This window comes from Sabethes cyaneus, chromosome 3 (assembly GCF_943734655.1).
Source record: "Sabethes cyaneus chromosome 3, idSabCyanKW18_F2, whole genome shotgun sequence".
In the NCBI taxonomy this organism is placed as follows: domain Eukaryota; kingdom Metazoa; phylum Arthropoda; class Insecta; order Diptera; family Culicidae; genus Sabethes; species Sabethes cyaneus.
In genome coordinates, this window is record NC_071355.1 from 72,919,208 (window position 1) to 72,938,193 (window position 18,986).

Sequence of the window (18,986 nt, forward strand, 5' to 3'; positions counted from 1 at the left end):
GTCCAACTTCTTCGCTACGGGGTGGAGCTGGCAGTACGAACAAAGCATCGAGCGTAGTTGTTTGGCTTTTGCATGCAAATCAACTGATATCGTGGCATGAAAAATCGCTAAAATCTGTTCAGTTTTTTAATGCATATGTTATTACTAGTGCTTTACTGAATTGTATGCCATTTTTGGTGCCCCCAAGAACCAGCGCCCTTGGCGGGGGCCAGTCCGGCCAACCCGACGCTACGTCGCTGGCTGGTCATTCATTACTATTTCAACCTTTATAATGCACACAAGTGATTTTTAAAAGAAATCTTTATGTCTTAATGGTTGCAGGCGTTGTTCTTATGTGTCCCCGTCCACGTGTTTTCAAAGCCACCATTGCATTCTGTTTTTCGATTTAATAAAACGCGATCGAACGATTAATACACAGCTTTAGTAAGGTGGTCTATTCACATCAAAGTTCTGATACTGACTTAAACGAGGGGCTAGCAAATACCATAACACATTCAAAGAAGAATTGAATCTGAATATTTCGCTCATCTCTTTTAAACGTTCACTTAAACAATGGCACTCACAGATTCTTATAAACATACATGTGCTAGAAATGTAGTTTACATTAGTCTTTGATCCGTGATCCGATCGTTGTCCAGCTTTTGTTATGTTTTCCCCGTGCTCTTTTCCGTTTTTTTACAGGAGCAGCAAGAGACGGACTTTCACTAGATCTATCGTTAATCTGTCTGTGAATATGCTAAGAAAATTTACATGGCTTTTCGTAAGAAACGGTTTGCTCGTACAACGTACTATTTGGTTCATGATAGGGTAACGGCACCAGTTTTCGCCAGGGCACCAGTTTTCGCCACCCTAGTGGATCACAGGTGTTTTATTGCTAGTTGGCGTACGATAATTGCCATAACATATTCATTGATTTAAACAAAATTATATACTTAACCAATAAAATACGATTCCAAAACCTTGATAATTGTACATACCTCTCGCCAGCTCTCAAAATAGACCATCTTAGTCGAAACTGCCGAGCCAATATTGTCTTCTACAAACCAAACGTTTAGAATTCGCGCAAGTTTGAAAAGTTTTCAAAACGTTTGTTTTCGTCAAATCAAAACAACAAGTTCATAGAGTACGCGTCTTGCGCTTATGTGAAAATGAATAGAGTTACCAAATATTCAGATTAAAAATGAACTCGCCCAATCTGAACGAGCTGTTTTTCAAATTAGCGGGGGTCGAGTGTACCTAATTTAAAATTAGACTTAAAATTTAAAATTAATATAATGGACTTAACGACTTTCAAAGATTTGACCCTTCGGGTGGTCAATCCCTGCGTAGTGGTTAGCATTCACGCCTCTCACGTCGAGGATCCGGTTTCAAATCCCAACCCCGCAGAAGTCACGAATGATCTAAGCTGTTAAACAAAACAAAGACCCTTAGTTTTCGACAGATTTCGAAGCCGGTTGTTAGAGTATAAGAAAACTACGGGGCTTGTGCAACGATCCTACTGACTTTATCTAACCCCTCGTGCCCCAGTTCGGCAGTGCAAATAATTAGGAGTAGTTGGTACGAGATTTTCGTACATTGATATACGTCTCTATTTCATCTTTCCGTATTTATTTGGAAATGCGTTCTTTGTATGAATAATTAATTCACACAAGATTCATTTTGCTTAATTATTTTTGCGGTAATATTTCTATTTCTAGAATTATAATATGTATAAAATTTTAGAACCTTCCAATTCAGAAAGAGGTTTCGCTCCTAAATGCCAAACAAAAATACAAGTTTTCGATGAATAAAAATTCGATGAATAAAATGTTTCTCGTATCCTGCCGAAGAGGGATACAGACGATAAATGCACTTTCTGGAAGACGTACAGTTCTGAAGAAAACCGTCAGCATTGCCACAGCCGAGTTAAGCTTTGTCGCTGTTTTTGATGAAATCATACACCACGGAGAAGTCTTTATTGGCAAGTCCTTTGGCCATCAGCGTGCGGTAGATCTGGTGCGTTAGGGCTCCCAACGGGATTGGGGTATTGGAAGTCGTTGCCACGGCTGAGGCAATTCCCAGATCTTTAGTAATCAAACCGGTTGCAAAACCGCCAGCATACTGATTGGCCGCTGGTGCCGTAGCAATCAGTCCAGGGACGGGGTTATTCACTTCGGATGCCCAACACCGACCGGTGGAAGCGTTGATGATGTCGGCAAACACTTTAGCGTCTAATCCGAGTCTGATAGCTAGGTTCATGCATTCCGCCAAACCGCACATGGAAATACCGAGCATCATATTGTTGCACACCTTGGCAGCTTGGCCCATTCCGTAGCTGCCGCAGTGGGTGATCTTTTTGCCCATACCTTCGAGCAGACCCTTCACGCGGTCGTACTCTTCCTGTGTACCTCCAACCATGAACGTCAGGGTGGCGTTCTTGGCTCCGGGCACACCACCGGAAACGGGAGCATCGACAAAGTTCGCCCCAGCCGCTTTGATTTTCTTCTGCACCGCCTTCGCCACGTTGGGATCGATGGTACTGGAATCGATAAACATGGTGCTGGTGTTGATGCCACCCTTCAGAATACTGTCATAGGTATCGGCCACGATATCGTTGTTGGGCAGCATGGTTACGACGAAGTCCGAAGCCTTAGCCAAATCCGAAACATTATCGTACGTGGAGGCACCCTTGGCCTTCAAGCCCTCTTTCGCGTCAGCCGAGATGTCGAACACATGCAGCTTGTGGCCCTTCGCCATCAGGTTACTGGCCATAGGTGTACCCATATTGCCCAGCCCGATGAAGCCGACATTCTTCGGTCCGCTACAGAACGATCTCGCCAGGAGCTCACCGATCTGTGCGGTGTGTTTGAGGTTGTTGGAGAACGACAGCACGCGGAAAGCCATTTTTGCACTATACAATATCACTTAACAATTATGGAACAATTCACTAGCCGGAACGGACGGTGACCTTACTGTCTGTCTGAGAAAGCACACAAACGCTGCCTTTCTCGAGGAACGATTTTTGGCGACTTTTAAATTTTCTAAAACGAAACAAGTTTTATACAAAATCAAAGCTCTTTTGAGTTTCGATAGTTTTACCTTTGTTATACTATATAACAAAGGTTTAGAAATTGGTCGAAAAACACGAAATTGATCCAAGGCCCGGAGGGCCGAGTCACATATACCAATCGATAGGGTTCGACGAACTGAGCAATGTCTGTGTGTGTGTGTGTGTGTATGTATGTGTGTATGTGTGTATGTGTGTTCGCTCCGAATTTTCTATCGCCTGTTACTCGGCGATGGCTGAACCGATTCGACCGCTATTACTTTTGTTTGAAAGGTATTATTGCCTAGTATATCACTATTAAATGGTTTCGTGGTCTGACTTTTCGTTTGAAAGTTATAAGCAAAAATGTGAAAACTACGTGACACGGTTTTCTCCGGAACCACGCAACCAATTTTAACGATATTAGTACCAAACGAAAGCTCTTACTATTACTAAACATTTAGCTAAGTTTTATTGAAAACGGACAAGCAGTTTAAAAGTTAGCCTTGAAAAACTTGTTTTGACTAGGTACAAATGAACGCCTGTTTCTCAGAGATGGCCAAACCGATTTACACGCTATTAGTTTCATTTGGCAGGTAATATAGCCAGATAGATCACTATTGAATAGTTTTCTGATTGGACGTTTAATTTGAAATTTATGAGCAATCGAATACATCACACCAAAATTAACAATAATTTATAATGATTTTAACCAAGATAATTTACCTAATTTCAATTATTTTAATATCAAACGAGAGGTTTTCACACTAGAAATATATATGCAAAATTACATAAGAATTGGTTTTACCGGTCAAAAGATATTAACCCTCGAACACTCGCGCCAACTTTTATAACACGGTTACTTGCGCGCACAATAGCCCAAACCAAAGAAAACGTGCGCAATAGACTTTTGACTAGGAAAACTTGGTTTTAAGTTTATCAAACCTTTGGAAGAGTTTCTTAAAATTGAAAGCTCTATCGTCTGGTAGAATTTGTATTCTGATTAATCCCCTTAAAAGTGAAATAAACAAATTATTTTCCTTCAGTTTCAATACAACACATTGATATGTTTTGCAAACTTTTAGAGCATATTATTATAAGAAATTTTGCTGAGCACAGTAAGCTTCTATCTCTTCAGTGAAGGTAGAAAAATCTTATTTATTGTATATGAATTTGTAAAATCAGTTTTTCTATTCTAACTCTTCTTGTAATTGTTGTATGACTTTTTCATGTATTACAAAGTTGTACAAATAATAAAAATACACAACTCTGCTGAATTTAGTATACCTCTATGTTTGCTTGTTTAGGAACTGTAGAACTTTAATTGTAAAAACAGCCTGATTTTGACCCCGAATTACTCGATTACCAACAGACGGATACATCTTAAACATTTTACATTTGCTGGTAGTTTTGCTGCATACAGACATCATTTTTCCATGTGAAGAAACGAGAGAAAATTCCAGTTGGGGTCAATTGCGGTACACCTCACATGCTACTTGCTTCGTTTCTGTGATGTCGGTTTATGCTAATCTTGTTTCCTAACAATTTAAAGTATTAATGTATTCAATAATTCGGACATTTTGCTCATAACAAGTTTACTGAAGAATATACGTTAGTATATACGTAATATACGATTTGTAATGGCATTCAAAAACCTACACATGTTGTACAAAATACAACAGCGTGAGTAACCGAAAGTTAATAAAAATTGATGAAATTTATTCAAGAAAACTTTATTGTTGTGAATCAAATAGAATGGCATTACAGGAAATTATGCATAGTTCAAAAACCTATAAACTAGACCTTTACTACGCAATGTATATGTTAAAGAATAATATTTCTTCTTACAACTTACTTTTACTTGAACTTACCCGCATTAGTAACAACTTACTCAGCAATTTCATGAGAAAAAGAACTATCATAATTTGCAAGTGCTTCTATTTTGTTCAAATTTTGTAAACTTATTCAATTTCCAAAAATTTCATGTAAGCCAAACGTGTCGATTTCTATCTCAAATAGCAAGTAAGATCGTATAACAAAGGTTCCTTTCACCACTAGGTGGATTAAATCAGGTTTTTTTCCTTGGAATCGCCAAATTATTACGCAGAACGTAATCCTAAACCTGGTGAATTTTACCCAGCTAGCACCAACTCGTATATCAATGTACGAAAATTATCGGAAATATCTCCTAACAAACTCGAAATCGTAACTAAAGCTGGATAAAGTGGGACCAAGTTGATTTTCTATTGTATATGATGATAATAACTGACATACATACGATTTTCAGCACAAAATCGTATAGTAATACGGAGCGACACGCGCTTAATCGGATATTATCGTATATAAATACTTATATAGTCGAAACGCTCAAAATTATTCGGAATCACGTATATTGCCTCCAAAATAGTACGGATATGCCAATTTTGCGCATCAAATACGATTTATTAGCATGTATATCTGTACGTAATTCTGATTTTTACCTTTTTTGTACATATGAAAATACTAGCTGGGTATTCGACTCTCGTAGGTGCTGATCTTTCTAAACCCTAGACGAAGCTACCACGTGTAACGGTAACACAGTGGACGCTCCATGGAAACTTGTTGATTGGCCACAAACAGTTGGTGGCTATATGAGCACAAGTCTTTCACTGTCTGTTACTACCTTGTGCAGGAAACATCTTTTTTAATCTGTGTTATACCTATTATCTTGGTATGTTGAAAAATGCATGTCCGAAGATAGAAGTAATCCGTGTTATGACTCGTTCAGCTGTTAAGTTTTAATCGTGAAGTGTTGGGAATTTGTAGTTTAAAGTTTGAAACAGATAGCTAGTTGGCAAATAGAAAGAGCTCTACCATGTTTCTATCATCGATACCATCACTGCCTTCGATATTAAACAGCCTATCGGGAGAATCTATCACTATACGCAGGACTCGCTTGTAAGTAAATGAATTTATATACCTTATAATTTTGCGACCTGCATTAACCTTTTCTGGTTAAGAATATGCTTCAAAGGACGAGGATGACTAAACGAATCTTTTCGCGGTTCATAATCGATAAACTATACTTTTTTATGTATATCAGTATGTTTGGAGGGTAGTAGTTTTCCAATCTTTGCCACTAACGCATGTGGCATGATGACAGTGTGGAATGTGCGTACACGAAAATGAATGTATGTCAAGGTCTTATCGGTGTCATCGCCATCGCAGGATATAATTTTGGGTAATGACTTGTCTAACCTGTCATGGTAGTTTACATTAAATTGAACCAAGGCTTTTTGAAAGGTTATGGCCCTAAAGGCTCTTGAGTTGAAGTTCAAAAAGAAAAAAAGCAACCATCGTTATTCACCTAGGAGGCCATCAGAATCAGATGGAGCTCTTTTGACTTTATTGTTGCTTGATTGCTGGTACGTCAGTTTTTGTGAGTACAGATAGTAATTATCAGGTGGCAGTTTTTTTAATGTCACTGTCACTTAGTACGAGCAGCTATTTTTGAAGTCCTGTTCCTAATTTTCAATTGTTAAAAAATAATAAATTTTCATTGATTCTTCACTCACTTGTAGAAAATCTTTTACGCAGGTTCGAAAATACGAAAAGACATTTCTTCTTCTTTCCAAAAATAAAAGAAAACATGAGCCTTTAATAATTGATCAATTTTTTATTTCTACAATTTTTTAATTTTAAAGTTTGGATTGCATAAATATTAATATTCGGGTACTTAAATGAACAAAAATTAACAAAGAAGTAAATTGACAACAAACTAAATAAACAATAAATGTGACTAAGCGAATAAAAAATAATTTAAGACAATAAAAATCATATGTATTTATATGAAATAAATAATGGAGGTAGAATTTAGATTCACTAAAACACAACATAAAACATTTATAACTCGAAAGTGAAACTTCACCTTATAACTATAAGGTCTGTCTACGACGCCGCCGCCGGTCTCAGTTGTTGCATTAGGGATACTTTAGCATGGCGCAACTGCGGTAATTTCATTCATTATGCATGTTCGTAATAAGGAAGTACCGATTGTAGAACGGTGCATTTAGGTTGTTCTATGCACGAACGTATGTAGGTAGGTAGCGATCATATAGCATAGAACCGTACTCATACTCAGTATATTGTAAAATATCCATCAGACAGCAGACGGTTCGTTTTATCTTGCCAACATAGAGAATTCGTGCGCATGTCCTGTTTTTGTCTCCCATCGTCGAATATTCTTAACGCGTCTCCTTGGGGATGAAAGTTCGATCTCCGACTCCGACTTGAAAGAAACAACATCTGATGACATCTTCCGTACGAATGACCTCGATCTCAGACGCTGTCAGTCTGTGTCATTTGTTCCGTGGAGTCAATTTGGAAGCGGACACTGTTAATTTAGTTCGTGTCAGATTATAGAGCTGGTATTTGCCAGTGCGGTGATATTTGTGCATATATTCATTGTTTTCGACGGGTGAGTGGGCGTAGGAAGTACAACGGAAGCTGTACAGGATGGAACCGAGCAGAAAATGCTAAAATTAGTGTATTGATTACCCTGCCGGATGTGATGCTTTGTCAGTGACAAGCTCTAAAGTTTAATATTGGGCAGCAGTTCGTCGTGTATGGAAGTTTATAAATGTTAAAATGACGGTGAAATTGGAATAATATTCGTGCCACATGGTAATGTGTCAGTAAAGCATCTCAATATTACATCTAAAAAAATCGAGCATTTTGCTGTTACGTGTTAAAGTACCACGGCGTAATTTAATATGCGGCGAGACGAGACATACAGACGTATAACACGCGAGAAGGTGGTCGTAAGAGGAAACACCACAATTCGGACACTGGATTCCACTGTGTCTTTTCTGCCCGTAGTTGAATCGTAAGTAATATTGTTGAGTTGAAAAATAGGATGTTCTCTATATTATGATAGGATACCGATGGTCGAGAGTCATATACCAATTGATAAGGTTCGACGAATTGAGCGATATTTGTGTATGTATGGATGTGTGTGAAGCTGTTTTTGTTCCGATGAATTGATTGATCGTTTGAAATATGTTATGGCCTAGTAGATCACTGCTAATTTGTTTCTCAATCGTTTATAAGTTCTAAGCAAAAGTATGAAAATGTGAAACTATTTACCCTAGAACCGCTCAATGAATTTCAACAATTTTGCCCAAAAGTCTACGTAATTTGATCAATCGGGTCAGGCGCACTCACTAAGTAATTCCATGATAAAAAGTCGGGTGCACGGATAGTATTTTTAGACATTTATGTTTGAAAATATGAAAATTGGTGTAAAGTTACTAAAAACCATCAAAAAATGTTTCAGCAGGTTACGTGTCAGTGTAATTTTTGACTTGATTATAATGGCAAAGGGTGAACATGTGCATTCCATAATCTCTGTTCATTAACTCCTATTCCTACCTCCACGAGGTGCCGGCTGGGGTACGCAACTTTGGTTGTCGTATGCTAACAGGAAAGGGGACACAGTGGCTCCCGCCCACATTAAGATGGCAGCCCCATCAGCGGGAAAGGACCTTAGGTTAACAGCCTACTGTACCAGAACATACAAAAAGTTACCGAAAATGAAAGAAGAAATCTCTCCGGATTATTGGCAACGACCTTTAGCATGAAAACACGGACACGAATCGGAACATGGAATATACTGACCCTTGCCCAGCAGGGCAAGCTGGCTCAACTTGCAAGGGAAGCTAGCCGCCTGAAGCTTAAAATCCTGGGGCTGAGAGAGGTCCGCTGGCCGGGTACTGGCGAACACAGGACATCATCCGGGCAAGTCCTGCTCTACTCTGGCATACGAGGTGAAATTGCTACTCGAGAAAGAGGAGTTGGATTCCTACTGAGCCCAGGGGCACATGCGGCCCTGATGAAGTGGGAACCGATAAATGAGCGAATAATCGTTGCCAGATTCAGAACACGGGTTGGGAACCTTACAGCAATCCAGTGCTATGCGCCAACAGATGCAGCAAAAAGAGAGTTTTTACAGCCAGCTAAACAGCGTGGTTGAGAAAATCCCGAAGGGGGATATCCAAATTCACATGGGCGACTTCAACGCGAAGATTGGCTCAAACAACGCGGACCTTGAACGCGTCATGGGACGCCATGGCCTAGGAGAGATGAGCGAAAACGGGGAACTGTTTACAGAATTCTGTAGTAATAACGTAATAATGGTCATTGGTGGATCGCTCTTCCCCCATAGACCAGTACATAAAGTCACGTGGGGTTCCCGCGACGGCCGAACAGAAAACCAAATCGACCACATCTGCATCAGCCGGAAATGGAGAAGGAGCCTTCTTGATGTACGCAACAAACGCAGCGCTGACATTGCATCCGACCATCATCTTGTTATCGCTGAGATACGTCTGCGCGTCGCACGTGTCCAACGCCGGGAGGAGAAAGTTGGGTGCCGCTACGACGTCCGCCGATTGGAGAATCCTGAGGTGAAAAGGGCCTTTGTTGAACAACTTATTTACGCGAACGCATCATTTATTCGTTGACTTCAAAGCCGCATATGATACTATCGACCGGAAAGAGCTATGGAAAATCATGGACGAGAACAGCTTCCCCAGGAAGCTCATCAAACTGATTAAATCTACGATGGATGGTACGCAGTGCTGTGTTCGGATTTCGGGTGGATTGTCAAGTTCATTCGAATTACACAGAGGGATTCGTCAAGGTGATGGTCTTTCATGCCTGCTGTTCAACATAGCGCTACAAGGTGTTATGAATCGAGCGGATATCAACACGCGGGGCACGATATTCAACAAATCTAGTCAATTCGTCTGCTTTGCCGATGACATGGATATTATCGGCAGAACATCTGTGGCGGTGGCTGAACAGTACACCAGACTAAAGCGCGGAGCAGAAAAGATTGGGTTAAAGATAAATACGTCTAAAACAAAGTACATGCTGGCCAGCGGAACCGAGGCCGAACGACACCGCTTGGGCAGTAGTATATTGATCGACGGCGATGAGTTTGAGGTAGTCGATGAATTTGTCTACCTTGGCTCACTGGTAACGGCGGACAATGATACCAGCCGTGAGATTCGGAGGCGTATTATCAGCGGAAGTCGTGCTTACTATGGGCTCCACAAGCAATTGCGGTCGAGCAGACTAAGTCCCCGTACAAAGTGCACCCTGTACAAAACGCTTATTAGACCGGTTGTTCTCTACGGGCATGAAACATGGACAATGCTCGAGGAGGACCTGCGAGTGCTCGGAGTTTTCGAACGACGAGTGCTAAGAACGATCTTCGGCGGCGTACAGGAGAACGGAGTATGGAGGCGGAGGATGAACCATGAACTCGCACAGCTTTATGGCGAAACCAGTATCCAGAAGGTGGCTAAAGCTGGACGGATGCGATGGGCAGGGCATGTTGCAAGAATGCCGGACAACTACCCTGCAAAGATGGTGTTCGCCTCAAATCCGGTAGGAACAAGACGACCAGGAGCGCAGCGAGCAAGATGGTTAGACCAGGTGGAGCGAGATCTGGCGGAGAGTACTCGGTGTCCGAGGAATTGGAGAGCGGTAGCCCTCAACCGAGTTACATGGAGAAATTTTGTTCAACAGGCTTTGTCTTAGGACGGCAAGCCACCTAAGTAAGTAAGTGTTGAACAACTTGAATCTCGAGCCTCGGAGTTGCCACCTGGTGGAACCGTCGAAGAGCAATGGACCGGCATCAAGAACGCCTTCATCACGACCAGTGATGAAACCCTCGGCAAAGCGTGCAGTGGGCGGAGGGAGTGGATTTCGGATGAAACTTGGAGGACGATCGACGAGCGGAGAGAGGCGAAAGCCGGCATTGAGCGAGCGCGGACCAGATCGGCTAAGACAGCTGCCCGTCAACTATATGCCGAACTGGAGAGGTCTGTTAAATGTGCTTGTAGGCGGGACAAGAGAGCCTGGACTAACTCCCTAGCCGAACAAGGAGAAACCGCCGCCGCCAATGGTGATATCCGTTTGTTATACGATATTTCTCGCCGCCTTAGTGGTGCCAGGATGAATACAAAGATGCCGCTAAAGGACAGAGCTGGTCAGCTATTGACTGACCGTACAGAACAGCTTAAGCGATGGACTGAACATTTTGAACAACTCTTCCGAGTTTCAAATGTCAGAGACCAACAAAACCAGCAGCGTACGACGCCTACAGTTCGTCGAATAAATCGCGTGAACTCGGAGGCGCCATCGCTGGATGAAATTGTAGCAGCCATCAAAAGTATGAAATCCAATAGAGCGCCAGGGATAGATCGTATTTCAGCCGAAATGCTTAAAGCTGACCCATCTTTGTCAGCCCAGATGATGCATCAGCTTTTCAGCAATATTTGGGAAACCGCAACTTTTCCGGTGGGCTGGATGTAGGGCATATTGGTCAAAGTCCCTAAGAAAGGAGACCTAACGGAATGCGGTAACTGGCGTGGCATCACGTTGCTCTGTATTACTCTCAAAGTACTCTGTAAGGTAATCCTCAACCGGATCCAGGAGAAGATCGACGCTACTCTCCGACGGCAGCAAGCTGGATTCCGTGCTGGCCGATCATGTGTAGACCATATCACAACGCTCCGCATTATATTGAAGCAGATCAACGAATTCCAGGACTCTCTTCTGCTGGTGTTCGTTGACTTCGAAAAGGCGTTCGACCGACTCAATCACGAAAACATCTGGGGCGCACTTAGGCGTAGAAGAGTTCCAGATAAGCTAGTCCATCTCATCGAGGCTCAGTACGAGGCGTTCTCGTGCAAGGTTTTGCACGACGGCGTCTTGTCCGACCCCATAAGGGTTACTGCTGGCGTGAGACAGGGCTGGATTTTATCACCGCTTCTGTTTCTCATCGTTATGGATGAGATATTAGTTGGAGCAATTGACAGTAGACCAAATCGAGGATTGCCTTGGAATCCTCTAACGATGGAGCAGCTAAATGACCTCGACCTAGCCGACGACATTGTCTTGCTCGCACAACGCCGAAACGACATGCAGAGCAAGTTAGATGACCTCTCCAAGAGCTCCCAAGCAGCAGGTCTCACAGTCAATGTAGCGAAAACTAAGTCTATGGTAGTGAACACTGACAATGCCACCAACTTCACAGTAGCGGGACAACAAGTTGAGCAGGTAGACGCTCTTCAATATCTTGGTAGCCAAACAACGCCCGATGGTGGTACCAAGACTGATATAGCCTTTGCAGGTCTGCGAAATATTTGGAGCTCAAACCAGATCACTCTACGTACGAAAACCCGAATCTTTAATTCAAACGTTAGATCCGTACTGCTGTATGCCTGCGAAACGTGGTGCGTCTCAGCGGATACAACGCAAAAACTGCAGGTCTTCATTAACCGGTGCCTGCGATATATCATTCGTGCCTGGTGGCCTGCCCAGATAACACAAAATCGTAATAGAAAGTTCACATTAAATCGTTTTCATGTCAATTTCATATTGGAGTTGTATAATGATTAGAGTATGTCAAATCGAAGTGAACAATAAGTTGTTTTGCAGTCGTGCGTGTCTTCATATACAATTCATGACTGTGAATTATAAAACAGGATAGACAATTGCAATATTTGATTATATCTATATCATATATTCAGTAGTATTTAGTTGCGTGTTATAAAAACTGCGCAAAATAGAATTACAAATAGTTGTTAAAATTTTCGCACGTATATCGCCTCCACTTTGGTACATATATGTTCTTATATGGCGTGAAATATAACTTTTTCGTTCAGATATGATTTCGTATACCTCAGTTGCAATCGAGATATACAAACTAAATGGTTTACTGGGTGACAACTGGATATCCAATGAGGAACTCCATCGTCGGTGTCATCAACGGCTGATAGCCACAGAAATTCGTGAACGTAGGTGGAAGTGGATCGGACACACCTTGAGGAAAGGAGCGAACGAGGTTTGCAGAGGAGCACTCAACTGGAATCCACAAGGACAGCGTAGAAGAGACAGACCCAGAGGCTCATGGCGACGGAGCTTAGCCAACGACATCCGGGCTGTAGACGAGAACCTGTCCTGGCGACAGATAAAAGCCATGGCGGGTAACCATCAGCAGTGGAGATCTCTGATTTCATCCCTTCTGCCGGACCGGCGGACTTGGACACATTATAATTCCGCACAGTCATGTACATAATTCCGCGCACTATTACTACTATCGTAATTATCACAGACAAAGTCCAAGAAAAGCCCATGACCAAATTAGTCCAAAATTGAAACGAGTACATTACAGGTCTGAACCAAGGTCTGGACGTCTGATAGGAATTGGAACCATAGACAAACAGACTTAGCAACACAGACAAACAAACGTAACATCCTGTAGCATAATGAGAAAGAGTGTGAATAATGACACATGGCAATAACTGAAATAAGAAATTGTCTGCATTCATTACCGTCAATAGATTAAAGTTGCATAGAACCCGTAATGGTGGTTGATAAACCACTGGGTAATGCGTACCATCGGCGCCTTGCGCACTGGGGATAAAATTGACCCCAAAGTGGTCCATGGCCTCTTACCCAGCAACTTGTCGACTTCGCCGCCTCCAAGAACATGGCCATACGTAGTACTTTCTTTCAGCACAACCTCTACCAGTGGTACACCTGGAGATCACCCAACTAGACGGAATTTCCAAATCGACCACGTTCTGATAGATGGTCGGCACTTTTCAGACATTTTCGACGTCAAAACCTATCCAGGCGCTAACATTGATTCGGATCACTACCTAGTGACGGTAAGAATACGTCAAAAACTATCTGCTGTAGACAACGTGCGACACCAGCGCCCGCCACGGTATAATCTAGCGCTACTGAAACAACCGAAAGATGTCGCCGAAAGCAATACGTTATCTCTCGAAGCCGCGCTGCCGGAAGAGGGTGAGCTGGATGAAGCCCCTTTTGAGGACTGTTGGAATGCTGTGAAAACAGACATAACAGCGTTGCGGAGAACGTCCTAGGCCGTGTGACACCGAATCGACGTAACGAATGGTTTGACGAGGAGTGCCAGCAGATATTGGCAGAGAAAAACGTTGCGCGGGTACAAATGCTGCGTAGAGTCAACCGTCAGAATGTGGAGTGATCCAAACAGAAACGAAAACAGCAAACCCGGCTCTTTCAGGAGAAGCAGCACCACCAGGAGGAGAAGGAGTACAAAGAACTCGACCAGCTGTACCGCTTTAACGACACTCGAAAGTACTATTTGAGTCTCAACGAATCTCGCAAAGGCTTTGTGCCGCTGGCCGGAATGTGCAGAGATAAAGATGGAGGTATCTTGACTGACTGAAAAGTGGAAGCAGCACTACGATGAACACCTGAATGGCGTACGGGCTATAGATAAGGGAAATAAAAGAATTCATCCAGCGGATGAAGAACACAAAGCAGCGGGAAAGGATGGCATTGTAGCGGAACTAATTAAAATGGTCCCGGACAACTTTGCCGGCTGTCTACATCAACTGATTGTCTAGATTTAGGATACAGAACGACTACCGGAGGAGTGGAAAGATGGGGTTATGTGCCCTATCTACAAGCAAGGCGATAAGTTGGATTGTAAGAACTACCGAACGATCACTATCCTGAATGCCGTCTATAAAGTGCTGTTCCAAGTCATCTTCCATCGACTATCGCCAATAGCCAAAAGATTTGTGGGAAGTTATCAGGCACGAACGACAACGACCCAAATCTTCACCCTGCGGCAGATCCTCCAGAAGCGCCGCGAATTACGAGTCTCCAAGCATCACCTGTTCATTGATTTCAAAACCGCATATGATAGTGTACCGACAAGAGCTATGGAAAATTTTGGACAAAAACGGTTTTCCGGATAAGCATAATAGACTTATCATGTGTACGATGAATGGGATCCAGTGCTGTAAGAGAATCTCGAGTCGATTGTCGGACCCATTCGAATCTCGCAGGGGACTTCGACAAGGAGATGGTCTTTCCTGCCTGCTATTCAACATTGCGCTTGACGGTGTTACAAGACGAGCGACAATTGAAATGCGGGACACGATTCTCAATAAATCCAGTTATTTGCTTAGCTGACGACGTGGATGCTGTCTGCAGAACATTCGAGGCGGTGGAAGATCTGTACACCAGACAAAAACGTGAAGCAGAGAAGATTGGGTTGAAGATAAATACGTGTAAAACGAAGTATATGCTGGCGGGCAGGACCGAGCGCGACCGTAGTACCGTAGTAATCGACGGGTATAGAACTGGTCTCCAGTTTCGCGGACACCCAGTGCTCCACCTGGTCTTGCTACCTCGCTCGCTGTGCACCTCTTTGTCTTGTTCCCATCGTATTCGGTGCGAAAACCATTTTTGCAGGATAGTTGTCCGGCATTCTAGCAACATGTCCTGCCGAACGTATCCGTCCAACTTTAACCACTTTCTGAATGCTGAAAATAAATTTTAACTAAATATTGGATTTTATCCATAAATCCCAGTTTTCGCCATGAGCCCCTCAACCAATTTTCGTTTTGGGAAGCTGAGAAAAAATGCTACAAGAAACATTTGTAAAATGAAGTATCCATTAGCATTTGCTAAATGAAACACCCAGTCATCTGCAACAAGGTTCATAATTTTCATATAATCATTGTGACATTTCCAAAATTTGCTAGGAATGACACAAACAACAAACGACACGGTTTTGTAAATAGGTAGGATAGGGCTTTTTAATGAAGTGAAAATAAATTGACGGCAATCTTGGGTTTGGCCGCCATATTGGATTTTAATAAAAAATCACCATTTTTGCCATGCGCCCATCAGCAACATCAGCATTCGACAAAATAGCGATTGGTGATCATCTCATGTCTCTAAGAGGCAGTATGGCCGGTTCCGGGTCCGGGGAGGGTTTCTTTTCTGATTCAAGCACGGAACGGATTTTGTAGGAACCTGTCCGGGACCTGAAATCGGCCATATGGCCTCTGAGAGACATGAGATGATCGCCAGCCGCTATTTTGTCGAATGCTGATGTTTTTTGATATGCGACACGACATGCTTTACTGATGCTGAAATGTCCCGTTACGGGAACCGGTTCCGGATTTAAAGTGTCCCCCGGATCCGGATGGTGCGCACCATGGCTCCTAACTGCGACAAAGTAACTATTATATCCACAGTCGATGATATGTTTACAAAAATCAACAGATTTCACACAAATTTTAGATATTTGGCAATTTTATCTAAAAAAGCCATATCTCGGTCCCCCAAGGAACTCCGGAATAACTCCGGGACCATATGACATATGACCATTATCTATAGATATTATGAAAATAGAAAATATTTTCGGCAAAATTCCCAAATTTGGTAAAAAAATATTGAAAGATAAAAAAGTTACGGTCATTTTAGTAAATTTTGCGGTGCTAAAAATGATGTAGATCTTAGAGGGGTTAACTAAATGAAACAATTAATTATCTTTAGCATGGTTTACAGTTCTCATGTATTGTTAAATTTAGCTACAAAAAATCGTTTCATTTAGTTAATGACACTGCACATCTAATTTGATGAATGCTTCTTGCAGTGTTTTTCCTCAGTTGGTTGTTGATTTTCCAGATAGAGTACGGGAGGGTATTCCCATCACTAATTTCGGTATACATTACCTTTTTTGGCTACACTATCCCAAATAAAAACTTTGCCGCTATAAAACAATACTGAAACGAATGACTTTAATGTGTTATAACTATTTTCATAAAAATTTAAGTAATTTGCTAAATTTTATTCAATAAACATCAAAACCACTGTATTTCCTCTGGCACGTAATCAGGCTGAAAAAACCAGCAGCAATCGCTTACGCGTATCCGCTCTTGATGACAGTTTGGAAAACACACAATTATGATCACGTTTACTTATTCTAGAAACTAAACAGCTGTGAATATGCAATCACAGAACAATTCTACTTCTTTTTATCACGGAAGAACACAAAAATTCTCCTCTGATATGAAAATATAAATCAATTTTCATTCACTAGCCATTAGCAGCATTTTGTTTATAATTCCAGCATATGGTGCGTTATTTACACTACTACCAGTATGTGAGGCCTGAAACGCCTGAAATGCTTCTATCTTGTTAACATAGCTAGTATTTAAGTGACAACCGGCGCTAATGTATATGAACGATTCAATGATACACTAGCGTCAGCAGCAAGCTGTTGTCACTGGAAAACTAATTATCTTCAATGAGCTCGGAATGTAGGCAACAGCGACAAGTTATCAATCGCTCTCTTTTGATCTGTTTTTGAAAAGCAATTAAAACCTGTGCAGGCTATTTCGACCGATTGGATTTAAAAAACACAGACACCACTATAGAAAATGGGCTCAATTTAGCTGCAGCGACTTCATCATTTCTCGCGACTATAACTCAAATTCAGTAGCGTTTTATTGATACCAAAATACACGCCGATATTCAGTAAATATTATTCTATCAACTGGTATAAAAATCTTGTCTCGAATAAATATAGTTTCAACGTAATTCCTGAATATTGTTCAGGCTACCGCTTAATGGGCTGGAAATACCCTCCCGTACCCTTTGTTGCTGTTGCTATTCCTGTTGAAGATGATGACACTTGTCTGTCGCTCGGTGAACGAGACCTTTGTTCAGCAGAGTTGAGCTCGCAATCAATAGGAGCATTTTTGGCATATTCACTTTCGCAGCTACCAACAAAGTTATTATATATGGCTATAAAACTTCCTGAACAATACATTAACGGGAAATTAGCAGTCTTTAATTTTTCGTCGGAGAGCCCAATTTCGGAAGCAATTTTTGGGCGCAAAAGCGGGGTTTTATTTATAGAAATTTATTCACTGCATTCTTCTTGCCAATCTGGACACAGTAAATATATTTTCATGAATGGAATTTTTGTTTCAAATAAAAAAACTGCTGTTGAAATTGGCAGAATTTCACCTTAAACTTGATTATTTAACACATCGAAATCCTATGTATAATTAACAAACAGTAAAATTCTGCTGCAAAGACATCTCGTTTTCCGATTCTGATGATAAATGGGGATAAAAGGTGGCATGACAAATATTACATTCACCATTATTGATGGATTGAATCGGGTTTCATATCGGTTTCATTCCTCCATTTTATCTATTAAAATCCAAATGGCTTTTTTCGCCGGATCTATCATCGAAATGATAGATATATTTTAAAGCTGCATACATACATTTAATAAAAATGAATGAGCTTTTTCGATGCGGCTCTCCGCCAATCTTCCCCAAACTGCTATGGGCTTCGAATGAAACCTAGCAATAAACCGAAATGTTGCCGATTTGCACTCCACATTAAATCTTAGTTACCGTGAGAATCTGATACTCAATAAATCGCAAAGATATGACCTTGATTTTGATCAGATTGGAATTTATCTGATTCATGCGATGTTTCTGAAGTATGTTAAACGAAAAAAATATTTTAAAATTGAAGAGATTACCAATCTCTATAATTCATCGTTAGTTCAAACAGTTCGCTTACTAATTTTGTCTTGAACTTATTAATATTTTTTCGAACAAGTGCATTGATTTTATTGGGTATTTTTTAAAGGGTCTAAGAATTTCATGAAATTTTGTACGTGGGCATGGTTGAAGGACGTATATTGTTTAAGGGTTCGAGGAAACTACGATAAATGTGAGGAAAGTGCTCCATTAGCAACATATAGGTATTGATACTTTATGCCAATCAAACCATAGAATCAGAGCACTGGTGAATGAGTACACAAATCATTGAACTGTTTTGATGATAACCAAAACACCTGATACTACTTTTACATAGTTGTTTTTCGCGAAATTCCTTGAACCACAATGATGTTGGTGGTTTATATTATTTCCTCTAGACATCAATCAATGCACCACACTGCAAGCGAAGGTTATCCTGTCGGGCCGTTCACCTATCCAGCGTGAAAGTGTTCATTGATAACTATTAGACAAGCGAAAGGTTCAAATCTGCTGCTTGAACGAATCCTTCGTCTTTCGCATGCCGAAAAAGT

The 18,986-nt window shown here is 41.4% G+C and overlaps 1 protein-coding gene across 1 annotated transcript; it reads right to left on the bottom strand.

The window, feature by feature from the left end:
• Positions 1–1,801: 1,801 nt before the first annotated feature.
• On the bottom strand, positions 1,802–2,902 carry LOC128743409 (probable 3-hydroxyisobutyrate dehydrogenase, mitochondrial). Its single transcript, XM_053839972.1, has one exon. The coding sequence runs from the start codon at positions 2,881–2,883 to the stop codon at positions 1,906–1,908; it is 978 nt and encodes a 325-aa protein (XP_053695947.1). The 5' UTR covers positions 2,884–2,902; the 3' UTR covers positions 1,802–1,905.
• Between the last annotated feature and the right edge of the window lie 16,084 nt (positions 2,903–18,986).